Source organism: Arachis ipaensis, chromosome B05, assembly GCF_000816755.2.
Source record: "Arachis ipaensis cultivar K30076 chromosome B05, Araip1.1, whole genome shotgun sequence".
NCBI classification, from domain to species: domain Eukaryota; kingdom Viridiplantae; phylum Streptophyta; class Magnoliopsida; order Fabales; family Fabaceae; genus Arachis; species Arachis ipaensis.
This window is the reverse complement of record NC_029789.2, coordinates 26,899,994-26,914,840: the sequence shown is the minus strand read 5'-3', so window position 1 is coordinate 26,914,840 and position 14,847 is coordinate 26,899,994. Positions and strand designations below refer to the sequence as shown.

At 37.8% G+C, this 14,847-nt stretch overlaps 1 protein-coding gene and 1 long non-coding RNA gene across 3 annotated transcripts; one reads left to right on the top strand and one right to left on the bottom strand.

The window, feature by feature from the left end:
• LOC107640510 (protein FAR1-RELATED SEQUENCE 5-like) lies at positions 272–1,114 on the bottom strand. The gene is made up of 2 exons (XM_016344027.1): positions 740–1,114; positions 272–679 (listed from the first exon to the last, which is right to left on the bottom strand). The coding sequence occupies exons 1-2, from the start codon at positions 1,112–1,114 to the stop codon at positions 272–274; spliced, it is 783 nt and encodes a 260-aa protein (XP_016199513.1).
• LOC110262782 lies at positions 10,574–12,538 on the top strand. 2 transcript variants are annotated; one of them, XR_002347776.1, is made up of 3 exons: positions 10,574–10,599; positions 10,897–11,010; positions 12,506–12,538. It is a non-coding gene; the product is annotated as an uncharacterized LOC110262782 (long non-coding RNA). The 2 variants fall into 2 exon arrangements; XR_002347777.1 differs by lacking the exon at positions 10,574–10,599 and adding an exon at positions 10,735–10,785.

Genomic DNA, 14,847 nt, shown 5'->3' with positions numbered 1-14,847 from the left:
GCTTTTGTATCTCTATTTTGAGCTTTATTTCTTCCTCGAACTTTTAGTATTATTATTTCCTTCAATGTATATTATTGTATGAGTTTTAGAACTATCGTGGCGTTTTGTTATCCTTTGCCTTATGGCATGAGGTAAGGCTTAGGGTAATAGGGTGTTACAACAAGTACCACCTATGCCTAGTATGTGGTAGGGACTTCCTCATAGCAGCTCTCATAGAGGGACAATTGTCAGTAACAATAGTTGTTGGCAGCCTTTTGGACATACAGTTCACCTAGAAATTAAATAACCACACAAATGAAGCCTTCTCTTCGAAGTTAAGTAACCCACATCCAAGAAGTACAGATTGCTCGCGATGGTTAACTCCGACAAAGGTAGCAAACGACATGTCGTACTTATTTGTTATGTATATCGTATCAAAGCTGACAACATCTCCAAAGTACTGGTACGAGGCAATACTCCGAGGATTAGGAAAAAATATCCGAATAATTTGACATTCTTCATTGTAATCAATATCATAGTAAAAACGAATGTCTCGCTCCTTCATCGGTCTAAAATAGTCCATCATTGCTTTACCATCGCCTCCTTTCTCAATTGACCTCCTATCCAAATCAATGAAATTTCTCACATTTTTTTCCTGAAAACTAAGGCTATCAGGCCCTCTGGCATGGTTAAGTAGCTTCTGAAATGTTTTACATACTCAAATGCTGGCTTGAGAATCAATTTCGCAAGTAATTTTAACCTGCATAGAAATAACCTTATTTCTCCTCAATAACCTCATATTAGTGCAGTCCAGATCATGACAGTGTTTCAGTTTAACTACCCTAACAATCCAACTACTGCCGACATCAGAAAAGGCAATCATCCTGGCTTTACACCATGTAGGTCCTTTTGGATAGGTCTTCCTTGTTTCATCAACTTTTGATTCGGCTCTGTCCTCCTGGTTGCAGACAAGCATAACATAGCATACAACCCCATCGGCATTCTTTTTCGAACTCCTATTCCTCCAGTCAAAGCCAACTCTTCTAGTGTAGGTATTGTAGAATTCGATTACTGCATCCAAAGACTCGAATTCCATGCCAATAATGGGAACATCATCACTAATCTTTGATTCCATGACAGCACCACCTCAATTGATAACACACTTCCAAAAGTTCCGTAGAAAAAAAATCATAAAGGAGTGGACAAAGTTAACATCTAACAACAAATGCCTAAACCAACAACACAAACAGAATCAAACGAAATGCATGGAATCATATAAATACACTTAAATGCAAGCAAAAGAATTTAAGTCAAAAACCAAATGACTACTTTGAAAAACAACCATGTTCTGGTCTAGGTAATAATCGAAAAACTCTGCCCCCAAACTAACCAATGATTAATAATTGACAAAAATATTTCAAAGCCACTATATTTGTTGTGTAAGACCCAGAACCTTTGAAAAGTATTATTATGATCAAGTCTCAAATCATATTGTTATTTATAGCCTTAATTTCAGAAATTATTTTATTAAAGATAATTAAGGCAAGTTTTGATTTATTGGATTTGAGATAAGCTATGATTATTATCCAATTTTATAATTATTGGATTATTTTCTATATTTGAATTATAAAGTTGATAGTTATAAAATAATAAGTATTTTATATGATTTGGATTGGATAAGTAATATTTTAAATATTAATACTACTATTTTGGAAAATGAAAAAATTAAGTATATTATTTCTTATTATTTGATTTGGGCATTTTATTGAAAATTATTGTAGGGTTGATGAACAAATAGTATTTTATATATTATTATTGGATTAGAATTTATTTCTAATTACTATATTATCCCTATTTTTAAGTGAAATTACTAAAATGCCCATAACCCTAATTTTTGAAAATGAAACCCTAACCCAGTGACCCGCTAACCGACCCGGTTTCCTTCACTCACACTCAGCAGCAGCAGCTGCTGCCCCTTTACCCTAGACACCCACACGCAGAGGCAAAAAGGAAAAGAAAGGAAGAAACAAACGAAGCAAAAGGAGGGGTTCAAAGAAGAGAAGAGGGGAAACAGAGAGGGGACTCGCGGATAGAGAGAGATGGAATCGCGTCCGCCGTTGACCCACACCCTGCCATTCCACGTGACTGTGCCGACGTCGCCGTCAGTTTTCCTTGTCGCCGATAATGGAGAACCAAGAGAGGGGGACGTGCGAAGAGAGGAAGGCGCCGTGTCTGGAGGCTGCCACCGTCGAATCCTCCTTGTCACCGCCGTTCGGATCGAGAACATGAGAGGAAGGAGGCGCTGTTTGACCGCCGCACCTCGCCGTCGATCGCCTTTGAACCGCGCCGAACCCAGGACTGCGGGCGTGCGGGATGCGATGCAGGAGCCCGACACGAGAAAGAGGGAGCGCGCGTGCTCGCGCGAGGGGAAGGCGACGCTGCTGTCATCGCCGTTGCTGAGCTGCCGTCGCCGTTCCTCCAGAACCGCCACCGCTGGGTCGCTGTGAAGAGGGGTCCGCTGCTGCGACGCCGTTGCTACTGTGGCTGTCGCGGTGTTCATCGCGTCCCTGGTCATCGCCGGCTGTTCTGATGATGTCAAGGGGTTTAGGCCGCCACCGGTGTCGCTGCCGGAGAAGGGAGCTGCATCTCTATGATTCTGACCGCCGGGGATGGTTCTGTGACTTCCGGGACCGCCGTCGGAGCTTCTGGCCATTTCTGTCGCTTGAGACCCCGCTGCCGTCGCCGGAAAAAGTATGCCGGGAAGGGTTTCGAATTTGATTTTCGTTTCTTATGAGATTCTGGAGTTTTATTGTTGCGGCATGTTGGTTTCAGTCACCGTTGCCGGAGTCGGGTCGCCGCAGCCGCTGGAGGTGGCTGCCGGGGCCACCGCCGAACCGGTTCAGAGACCACTGCTGTTTCGGTTCAGCCGCTCTTTCTTTAGTTCGGTAAGCGTTTCGATTTGAAAGCCCTTTAGTTACCGTTCTGTTATCATACGCTGAGGTTTGTGGCGTTAATTGCTATAAGATTGAGTTTCGGTTGTTGTATGTTGCGATTAGAGTTGTTAAGACTGTTGCAAAAGTGGCTTGGAGCTGAGGTTTTGGTTGCCGCCAGTTCGGTTTGAGACAGAAAGGACTTGATGAGGCATATGGGTTATGGATTTGCGTTTTGAGGTAGGGGCGCTTTCCGAAAACTACAGTTTATTATTGGAATTATTACATATGGATACTGATGTGAGATATGGTGTAATTAGTGATTGTATCTGCCTTATGTATTATTTGATTGACTCGAACGATTATGGATGTTGGCTTGGATGAATTGTTGTGTGGCTTGTGAAATGTAATGTTTGAAGTTGATTCTTTAAATATTTGAAATGAGTTTAATCCGTTGAGGATTGGTTTGAATTGATTCAATTATTTGATGATGTGAAAGATAGAATGCTCTTGAAATCCAGCCTGGGTTGCTTTAATTGCTCTGGTTTTGATAAATGATTTATTGCCGAACCGATTCTTTAAAGCTTTATAAATGAGTTAAATCGGTTGATATTGAGTTGATTTTTGAAATGGTTTCCTTGAGGTATGCCATTGAGGCGACTGTTGGATTTAGCTTGCTTTTGAATCGATTTCTGGTTTTGAGCTGTTGAAAAGGAATGAGAAACTGTTTAGTTGGGACCCGAACCGGGTGGCAAAAGTCCAAGTTTTAGGGGTGGTGCTGCCGAAATTTCTATAAAATCCGAGTCTTTATTGAAATGTTGTCTGGAAAATGATGAGTTAAAGACTTCTGCTATTTTATTTGAATTATCAAGAAAAGGATGATTCGTGCTTTCGAAATGAGTTAGTAAAGAGGAAATTGTGATTTAGTCTTGCTTCTTAAGAAAGGCATTGTATCTCTTTCAAGAGAAAGTTATTTAGATGAAACTTGTGTTTTAAAGCTGTTTGAATGTGAAAAGGGTTTATGCCTTTGAATTTGACTTGGGGGTTTGACGAATGGATTTTTGATAGTATAGAATTTCACAAATGAAATCTCGTTGAAGTATAGTCTCTAAACCAACAATAATCCTTTCATGCAAAAATTTGTTTGTCACAGGTACAAACCCCTAAAATCTATAAACCGAAGTATTTAAACCTCGGGTCGTCTCTCAAAGGAAGGCATCTAATAGAATCAAGGTGAATTAAATTTAGCTATTTTAAGTCCTAAAAAGCATGTTTTCACTCTTAAGCACAATTAAGGGAGAAGTTATAAAACCATGCTATTTCATTGAATAAATATGGGTAAAAGTTAATAAAATCCCCAAAAATCAATACAAGATAAACCCTACAAATGGGTTTGTCAGGGTTTCAATTAAAGAAGTTTCAATGACTTTGAAAGAACCTGAATGTCTATTGACAAGTTTTATTTTGAAATGTTTTGAGAAAGGTTTTAAGTACTCTTTGAACTCTGAACTTTTGCAAGACTAAAACAATTTTGAACAGTTGAAACGCTTTAGAATTTATCATGGGGGTTGAAGCTGGTTTTGCCTAAGTAAAGGAAACGGCTTTGAAAGAAGTAAATGATTACGTGACTCGGTTTGGCTTAGATCCTATTTTATTACTCAAATCGGAAAGCCAAGGTTTTAATGATTCTAAATGAATTCGGCAAAATGAGTTATGCTATTCTCCCCTAAAGACTTGAGACTCTGTCGAGAAACTTTGTTATAAAATCCCATTGTGGGATGGGTGATTTTGAATGTTCCCAAAATGAATCTTTAACTTTCCATAGTTTTGGAAGTTTCAGAAAGAGGATGCCGAGAGCGGCTTTGTTTTAAAAAGGGAACTCACTTTGAGTAAATTTGGCTTATGAGCCTGAGATGATTTGAGGAATGAGATCTTTAAATCCAAGGCTAAAAAGAGTTGAAATTTGATTTCAAAGTGAAATGGCTTGAGAAAAGTGATTTATGGCTTAAATGCCGGTTTTATGAATTTGATGATGTTGAATGGTGGAAGTGTTGTTTTGTTGTGAGCCGGAATGGCCGTGTATGCTATTGAACTATGGCTGATTGCTGAATGAGTTGTGAGCCGTATGGCTGATTATGAATTATGAACTTAAGCCGAAGGGCTGTATTTATTGATAAATTGGCTGGTTCTGGATTGAACCGTGAGCCGGATGGCTGAGATGGATGGCGATCCATGGTTGAGTATAAATGCATGTATGCAATCGAATGAATTGTGAATTTAAGCCGGATGGTTGAGATGAATGTTGTATGCGAGTATGCTTGTGTTTTCTCTCTGGTCGTAAGGGTGACAGGGCACCGATGCCCTCTAATGGCGACAGGGCGCAGATACCCTCTAATGGCAACAGGGCGCAGATACCCTCTAATGATAATAAAGCGCAACAGAGAGACTGTATCCGGGTTAGCTACCGGACACGTCGGGTTGGCTTGGTAACCGACAGATGATATCATCAGCCACTAGGGACAGGCATGCATCATATGCATTTGTGTGACATTGGTTTGGTGTGCATATTATACTTGGTTTGCCTATGTGATTAATTGCTAACTGTTCTACTTGTAATAACTGTTTGTTTGTGCTTGAACTTCCTATCTGTGTTTGCATCTGGGACTCTGTTGGATTGTGGTGATTGGTTGATGGTAGGACTGTTTGGGGCCTAGGGCCGTGGTTGAAATGAGATGAACCGATGGTTAATTTCGGTTTTGTGTTTCTGGTTTGGAATAAAATATGAAAGGCTGTTTTGGTTCAGCATAGATAAACCATTTTGAAAGGCTTTTGAGTTTTTGAGAATTAATTGTTCCTCTTTCAGAAAAGATTTCAGACTTATATTTATTGTAAACCGTTGTTTTTGAAAAGAGGTATAAGACGGTTATTAATCACTGGTACGGTTTATCTTCACGTATCCTATTACAGTAATTCCCAAAAACCCTCTACTGAGAACCCTTTCGAGGATGATGTTCTCACTCCCCTACATTTTTCTCCTTTCAGGATATGGGCGCAGAAGTTACGAAGAGCTTATTTAATAGTTGTTGTGATGCTCTGTATTGTTTTAGTTATGGTTTACTGCACCCTCGCCTTTATCTTGATATAATCTGTAAGAGGGATAGGAATTGTATTGGATTATGTTTGTAACATTAATTATATATATATTTGTATATATATATGGATGTACTCTTTTTGAGTTTTGTAAGTTGTATGGTATTTATGGATGTACGTTATCGGATGAAAGTATTTTTGGGAGCGGTATTGTGGTTTAAAGTTTTAAACAGGCTCATATTTTAGTATTAAATAGTATAAGTGTCGTCGTAATATCCGATCTATCAGAGTTGCGCAGCCGGAAGCGTGAGCTTTGGTAGTTAGGGTGTTACATTATGGTATCAGAGCAGTTCTTCCTGTAGAGCCTGAGGAATGGACTGACTATGCTTCAATTGCATACTCTGAGTGTTTGTCATGTATTAGGTCTTGTCGAATGACGAGAATTAGAGCTTTATGCACATGACGGTCTATCGATTAACGTTGTTAGTCTTGCGTTGCATAATTCCTAATATTAAGTTTGGCCGGCTTAATACTAGTGAATTATGTATATGAAAGCACTGATGGGTTATCATAGATGAAATACGAGTTTTGAGTAAAGCGAATCGCGGGTTTTGGGAACGTTAGAAACTATTTCTCGAGGCTATTCAGTTGTGTGTCTTGAATTCTGTTCGAGTCGACCTGTTCCTTCATGTCCTAATTTGAAGTTCTTGTTTGCCAATCCTTTTGAAAAGTAGTTTGATTTTTCAACTCTATTCCTCCATTCATATGCATTCTTGTTTGATCTTAATTGCATATGCTTGTTTGGAATCCTTGTTGCGTCTATTTTCCTCTGTTTGAGTTCTTCTTGATTCAGGTATTCTTTGATATAGCTTTGAACTTGTCTTAATGTGCTGTGACTTTTAACTCCGGGTTCCGAATTCATTTTTAGAGAACTTGTTGATTCAGTTTTCCTCTTATTTGACAGTGATTACAGCTAATTTTGAGATTTTTATAAAAATTGCTGTTGACTAGATATACACTTATCTATATGTGGAACTTTGAAGACAGTTTAACCAGTTTAACAACTATTTATTTCTAATGCCTCACCTGTACTTTTCTGGTTTATGGAACTGCATTTACTTTAAATTACAATTTGACTTTCTAGTAATTTTACTATAGTTTCAATGCACATCTTCAATTGATTATGTATTTGAGGTATTTTTCAAAATTCTGGAAAGAAAGGGGATTCTTCGCTTTTATTCCGGTTGATTTTTGTTGATAAACTTTACCTAAATTATTTTTTACTTGAATTCGGTTTAGCATACTACATTGTTGGTGCTATTGTGATTCTTTTAAAAATGTTGGACTCATGGCTTTCTTCTTATGAGCGGACTAAAGTCTCTTTTTAAGCTTTTCACCTCTATGAATGTCATACGTGATTCTATTTTTAACTAATCTTTTACGTCTTGTGAACATTACCACTGATCTTGGTTCGCCCCCTCTTGTGAATCCCATCCTTATGTGAGTCAGTTTGATTCATTTCAAAATTAGTGCATCGCTTATTCACTCATTATCTTTACAAGAGTTTTTAGTCAAAGGATTATCCTTGAGAAATTACTAATGATTGATTTATCTTTTTCTATGACTTTTGTATTCTTTTGGATCAATTGAAAGCTTGTTTGATGACTCATGCCTAGTGAATCTTGTTTGAACTACTTTGATTTAAGATCCTTTCTAGTATGGCTTGACTCCTATTTAGTACATCTTAAACTTCTTGAATGTTCTTCTGAGATGGTGATTTCAAGAACACTTTTGGAGTCTTGTTTTGAACTTTTTAAAGAAGTTTTGAATTCTCTTGTAGGAAGTTTTAAACAGAATTTATTTTCTGTTGCTTGATTGAGATTTGAAACCATTGTTCAATTTTGACGAAGTTAATTTAAAGTTGGCATGCACTATTTTAAATGAAGTTTTTGGAAAGTTTCCTTGTTTAGTGGAAACCGGTTTGCTTGTAACGCACCACTTATTTCCTTTACTAAATTGTAAGCAAATTTCTACCTCGGAATTTCTTTTCTAAAGAGAGTTTAACTTATTCTTGCGTCCATGCTATAAATGTTATACACGCTTGTTTGAATATGAATTTTTAGAATTTTTGAACAAGCATTTGATTACTTCCAAGTTTTTATGAACTGCTTTTGGTTAAGTTGTGCATCTAATTATCTTTCTAAAATATTTGATGAAAATATTTTAGCTCTTAGCCAAAGTTGTGTGCATTTTGTTCTTAAAACTCTACATGATCTACTTCAACATGAAAACGTATTAAAAGCAAAACCACGTTTATGCTTTTATTTTTCTCTTGAAGGAGGCTTGTTGCTTAACTTTTCTTTTAAACTGCGAAGTGATTTTTCTGCAAGTTTTCGTTTCTTTTAAGAACAATGTATTCGAAAGTATTTTAGTATGCTCTTGAGTTTTGAGTTTGACTTGGGTTTGAAATATTCTCTTCTGTAAACCTTATACTTCTTTGACTCAGCTTGAGTTTGTTTCAAACTGATGCACTGGTTTTCTTCTTATTGATCCTATTGAACTTCTTTGATCCAAGGGTTATCTTTGAAGTTGTCAATTGGTTCATTGCTCGCAAACTTCACTGCTTGAGCATCCTTGTTTATCTGGAATTGGATACACTCTCTCAAATCTATGAGTATTATTGTTGACATTTATCTCTCATTTCTAAATCTTGTATCCTTCTGAGTAGACTCGAGAATTGTTTTGATATCACGTGCGACTTGTAGACGTAGTAACGCGATGTGTTAGTCTTTAAGACGTGATATGTGTATACGGAAGTTGAAGCGGCAGGTGTGCAACGTATGAGTTGTGGGTGTTTTGTTCCTTGCGAACGGGTTTGCGATTGTTAGGCTTATGATCGGATATGGGGTTTGTAAAGTGCTCGATGGAGTTGGAAGGTTGAAGCTTTGAGGTTGAGATGAGATTAGTGTACAGATGCTGAGCACGTCGTTGTAACCTCATCCTGTTTTATAACCTTCAATGCCTTACCTTACTATAACATGTTTGACCCATGTCACCTTTTGCAATTGAGCCTGCCTTGTAGCGTTTGCTTTGCAATCACACTCCTACCTTTACATCCTTATGCTTATGACAATCAAAGTATTTGAAAATCGTATATATGATTATATTGAAATATTTTTGCTTCTTCCTTAAATGTGTTCAAGGGTGAACCGTTATGGAATTTCTTTCATTTTGTATCAATTTTCGAGGGCGAAAATTTTTATAAGGTGGGTAGAATGTAAGACCCAGAACCTTTGAAAAGTATTATTATGATCAAATCTCAAACCATATTGTTATTTATAGCCTTAATTTCAGAAATTATTTTATTAAAGATAATTAAGGCAAGTTTTGATTTATTGGATTTGAGATAAGCTATGATTATTATCCAATTTTATAATTATTGGATTATTTTCTATATTTGAATTATAAAGTTGATAGTTATAAAATAATAAGTATTTTATATGATTTGGATTGGATAAGTAATATTTTAAATATTAATACTGCTATTTTGGAAAATGAAAAAATTAAGTATATTATTTCTTATTATTTGATTTGGGCATTTTATTGAAAATAATTGTAGAGTTGATGAACAAATAGTATTTTATATATTATTATTATTGGATTAGAATTTATTTCTAATTACTATATTATCCCTATTTTTAAGTGAAATTACTAAAATGCCCCTAACTCTAATTTTTGAAAATGAAACCCTAACCCAGTGACCCGCTAACCGACCCGGTTTTCTTCACTCACACTAAGCAGCAGTAGCTGCTGCCCCTCTACCCTAGACACCCACACGCAGAGGCAAAAAGGAAAAGAAAGGAAGAAACAAACGAAGCAAAAGGAGGGGTTCAAAGAAGAGAAGAGGGGAAACAGAGAGGGGACTCGCGGATAGAGAGAGATGGAATCGCGTCCGCCGTTGACCCACACCCTGCCGTTCCGCGTGACTGTGCCGACGTCGCCGTCAGTTTTCCTTGTCGCCGATGATGGAGAACCAAGAGAGGGGGACGTGCGAAGAGAGGAAGGCGCCGTGTCTGGAGGCTACCACCATCGAATCCTCCTTGTCACCGCCGTTCGGATCGAGAACAGGAGAGGAAGGAGGCGCTGTTTGACTGCCGCACCTCGCCGTCGATCGCCTTTGAACCGCGCCGAACCCAGGACTGCGGGCGTGAGGGATGCGATGCAGGAGCCCGACACGAGAAAGAGGGAGCGCACGTGCTCGCGCGAGGGGAAGGCGACGCTGCTGTCATCGCCGTTGCTGAGCTGCCGTCGCCGTTCCCCCAGAACCGCCACCGCTGGGTCGCTGTGAAGAGGGGACCGCTGCTGCGACGCCGCTGCTACTGTGGCTGTCGCGGTGTTCATCGCGTCCCTGGTCATCGCCGGCTGTTCTGATGATGTCAAGGGGTTCAGGCCGCCGCCAGTGTCGCTGCTGGAGAAGGGAGCTGCATCTCTGTGATTCTGACCACCGGGGATGGTTCTATGACTTCTGAGACCGCCGCCGGAGCTTCTGGCCATTTCTGTCGCTTGAGACCCTGCTGCCGTCGCCGGAAAAAGTATGCCGGTAAGGGTTTCGAATTTGATTTTCGTTTCTTATGAGATTCTGGAGTTTTATTGTTGCGGCATGTTGGTTTCAGTCACCGTTGCCGGAATCGGGTCGCCGCAGGCGCTGGAGGTGGCTGCCGGGGCCACCGCCAAACCGGTTCAGAGACCACTGCTGTTTCGGTTCAGCCGCTCTTTCTTTAGTTCGGTAAGCGTTTCGATTTGAAAGCCCTTTAGTTACCGTTCTGTTATCATACGCTGAGGTTTGTGGCGTTAATTGCTATAAGATTGAGTTTCGGTTGTTGTATGTTGTGATTAGAGTTGTTGAGACTGTTGCGAAAGTGGCTTGGAGCTGAGGTTTTGGTTGCCGCCAGTTCGGTTTGAGACAGAAAGGACTTGATGAGGCATATGGGTTATGGATTTTCGTTTTGAGGTAGGGGCGCTTTCCGAAAACTACAGTTTATTATTGGAATTATTACATATGGATACTGATGTGAGATATGGTGTAATTAGTGATTGTATCTGCCTTATGTATTATTTGATTGACTCGAACGATTATGGATGTTGGCTTGGTTGAATTGTTGTGTGGCTTGTGAAATGTAATGTTTGAAGTTGATTCTATAAATATTTGAAATGAGTTTAATCCGTTGAGGATTGGTTTGAATTGAGTCAATTATTTGATGATGTGAAAGATAGAATGCTCTTGAAATCCAGCCCGGGTTGCTTTAATTGCTCTGGTTTTGATAAATGATTTATTGCGGAACCGATTCTTTAAAGCTTTATAAATGAGTTAAATCGGTTGATATTGAGTTAATTTTTGAAATGGTTTCCTTGAGGTATGCCATTGAGGCGACTGTTGGATTTAGCTTGCTAAATTTGATTTCAAAGTGAAATGGCTTGAGAAAAGTGATTTATGGCTTAAATGCCGGTTTTATGAATTTGATGATGTTGAATGGTGGAAGTGTTGTTTTGTTGTGAGCCAGAATGGCCGTGTATGCTATTAAACTATGGCTGATTGCCGAATGAGTTGTGAGCCGTATGGCTGATTATGAATTATGAACTTAAGCCGAAGGGCTGTATTTATTGATAAATTGGCTGGTTCTGGATTGAACCATGAGCCGGATGGCTGAGATGGATGGTGATCCATGGTTGAGTATAAATGCATGTATGCAATCGAATGAATTGTGAATTTAAGCCGGATGGTGAAGATGAATGTTGTATGCGAGTATGCTTGTGTTTTCTCTCTAGTCGTAAGGGTGACAGGGCACCGATGCCCTCTAATGGCGACAGGGCGCAGATACCCTCTAATGATAATAAAGCGCAACAGAGAGACTGTGTCCGGGTTAGCTACCGGACACGTCGGGTTGGCTTGGTAACCGACAGATGATATCATCAGCCACTAGGGACAGGCATGCATCATATGCATTTGTGTGACATTGGTTTGGTGTGCATATTATACTTGGTTTGCCTATGTGATTAATTGCTAACTGTTCTACTTGTAATAACTGTTTGTTTGTGCTTGAACTTCCTATCTGTGTTTGCATCTGGGACTCTGTTGGATTGTGGTGATTGGTTGATGGTAGGACTGTTTGGGGCCTAGGGCCGTGGTTGAAATGAGATGAACCGATGGTTGATTTCGGTTTTGTGTTTCTGGTTTGGAATAAAATATGAAAGGCTGCTTTGGTTCAGCATAGATAAACCGTTTTGAAAGGCTTTTGAGTTTTTGAGAATTTAATTGTTCTTCTTTCAGAAAAGATTTCAGACTTCTATTTATTGTAAACCGTTGTTTTTGAAAAGAGGTATAAGACGGTTATTAATCATTGGTACGGTTTATCTTCACGTATCCTATTACAGTAATTCCCAAAAACTCTCTACTGAGAACCCTTTCGAGGATGATGTTCTCACCCCCTACATTTTTCCCCTTTCAGGATATGGGCGCAGAAGTTACGAAGAGCTTATTTAATAGTTGTTGTGATGCTCTGTATTGTTTTAGTTATGGTTTACTGCACCCTCACCTTTATCTTGATATAATCTGTAAGAGGGATAGGAATTGTATTGGATTATGTTTGTAACATTAATTATATATATATTTGTATATATATATATGGATGTACTCTTTTTGAGTTTTGTAAGTTGTATGGTATTTATGGATGTACGTTATCGGATGAAAGTATATTTGGGAGCGGTATTGCGGTTTTTAAAGTTTCAAACAGGCTCATATTTTAGTATTAAATAGTATAAGTGTCGTCGCAATATCCGATCTATCAGAGTTGCGCAGCCGGAAGCGTGATTTTTGGTAGTTAGGGTGTTACATGTTGCAACTACCCTAAGCAATTTCCACAGGCCACTTCTTAATTGGTTTAATTTAATACTGAAACTAAAAAAATAAGTCTAATCTCTCAACACGGGCGTGTGACATCAATCTGATCTCTGACACGGGCCATGTCACAGTCCTCTCCCGTCTGATCTCTCACATGGGGCGTGTAACAGCACTCTAACCTATCACATGGGCCGTGTGACAGCCATCTGAACTTTCGCACGGGACATGTCAAAGCGAGCCACTTTATCATACGGATTCTGTTACAACCATCTGACCTCTCGTATAGGTCGTGTCAAAGAGAATCGCTTTCTCACATAGCCTTGTGGGTGTCCAGTCTAACGGAATTAACATCAAACATGAATTACAAATTAAATTGATGAAGCCCTAAATCAAATACGAATTAAATAGAAAGCCAAAAATTGGCTGGGTAAAACTACCCTGTGTTACCCCCACCAAACTCCGTTAACAATCGAACTAAAACTCCGAAATCGTCAAAATCACAAGTATTGATATAATCATCCAATCAAATCTCAAATCTCAAAATTGAGTTCAGCCAGGTAAAACATCAAGTAGCATAAAATAGCAGAGGATTGAAGACTACATACCTCAAATGCAGTAACGTAATCGCTAGGAGAGTCAACTATCACACCCCGATTTCGTTGTGGCGCCGCAATTTTGTTGTGGCGCTGCGATTTCGTTGTGGCGTTGAGGAGGATAAACAGTGCACATAGCTTGGATTTTCGTAGAGAAAAAAAAAAAGAGGATATATTCTTTGGGGACAAATCAAACGAACGGAATTTAAGTTTTGGGAAAAAACGAGTTTTGAAAAAAACGAGTGGAGAGAGAGAGATTAGAGAAATCAGATGTGAGACGCGCGTGAAAATAAAAAAAACATGGAAAAGATAACTTGATAAAACTACAATCACAATCAACTACGTATTCCGTTGGTGAAATAACACGGCTCATAAGAATATATTGCATATAGAAAGTGTTTCGTGAAAATATTCAAGAAAAGAATCAATTTAATGAAAATTTATTTTCTAATTACTTCTATGAAATATATGAACCAGATAAAACATGTTATATATGCGAGTATATGACACTCACAACAAAAGTAAAAGTAACAAAAAGTTAGAAAACCCACCTTTATTCTATGATTTATATAAAAAAATATTTTAATTAATCATTATAAAATTCAATTAAAACATACTTCAATTGAAAAAGAAATTATTGTGACTTAGTTTAAGAATTAATTTCTCAAAATAAGAATTTTGTTACATCATCAATTGTGTTCAACTTTTATTTATATTTTTGAGATAGGAGACATACAATAATAAAAGTTACAAGCTTATTTAATGAAGAGGGAATATATTTTTAAACTCATGTATTTGTTTGAATTTGAGAACAAATTTGTGGCTTGCTTTGAACTAATAGTATATTCAATGTAACAAAGGTGAAAAAAGACAAGAAAAATCAAGTTGTTTAGTGATCACCATTTCTTGATCTATTATAACCGCAAACTCCAATATTATATGCAATTAACATAATTTCCTTTTATTTTAAATCGTGCAGATTATAAAAGAAAATTGAGGGCATTGTAATATGCTTCATACTTCTATTTATGTTTAGCATTTTACATGTTATCTTTAATTGTTTATGCTCTGTAAGACCGTTAGTTATATTAATTACAAATATTTTGTTAAATTTAGTACATGAATAAAAAATTTTGAATTTGAATTATTTAGTATTATATATTTCAGTCAATAAAATCTAAAATTTTATTAATTTTTAATTATATAATATAGCATAGATAAACAACATTAATTGTTCTTGAAACAAAATTTTAAATATAAAACGGTCAAATTTATAAAAAATAGTGTGTATTGTCTATAAATATGCGTGGACTGCTCTCTAGTTTTAATTAAAAATTTTTTAAAGTAAAATATTTAG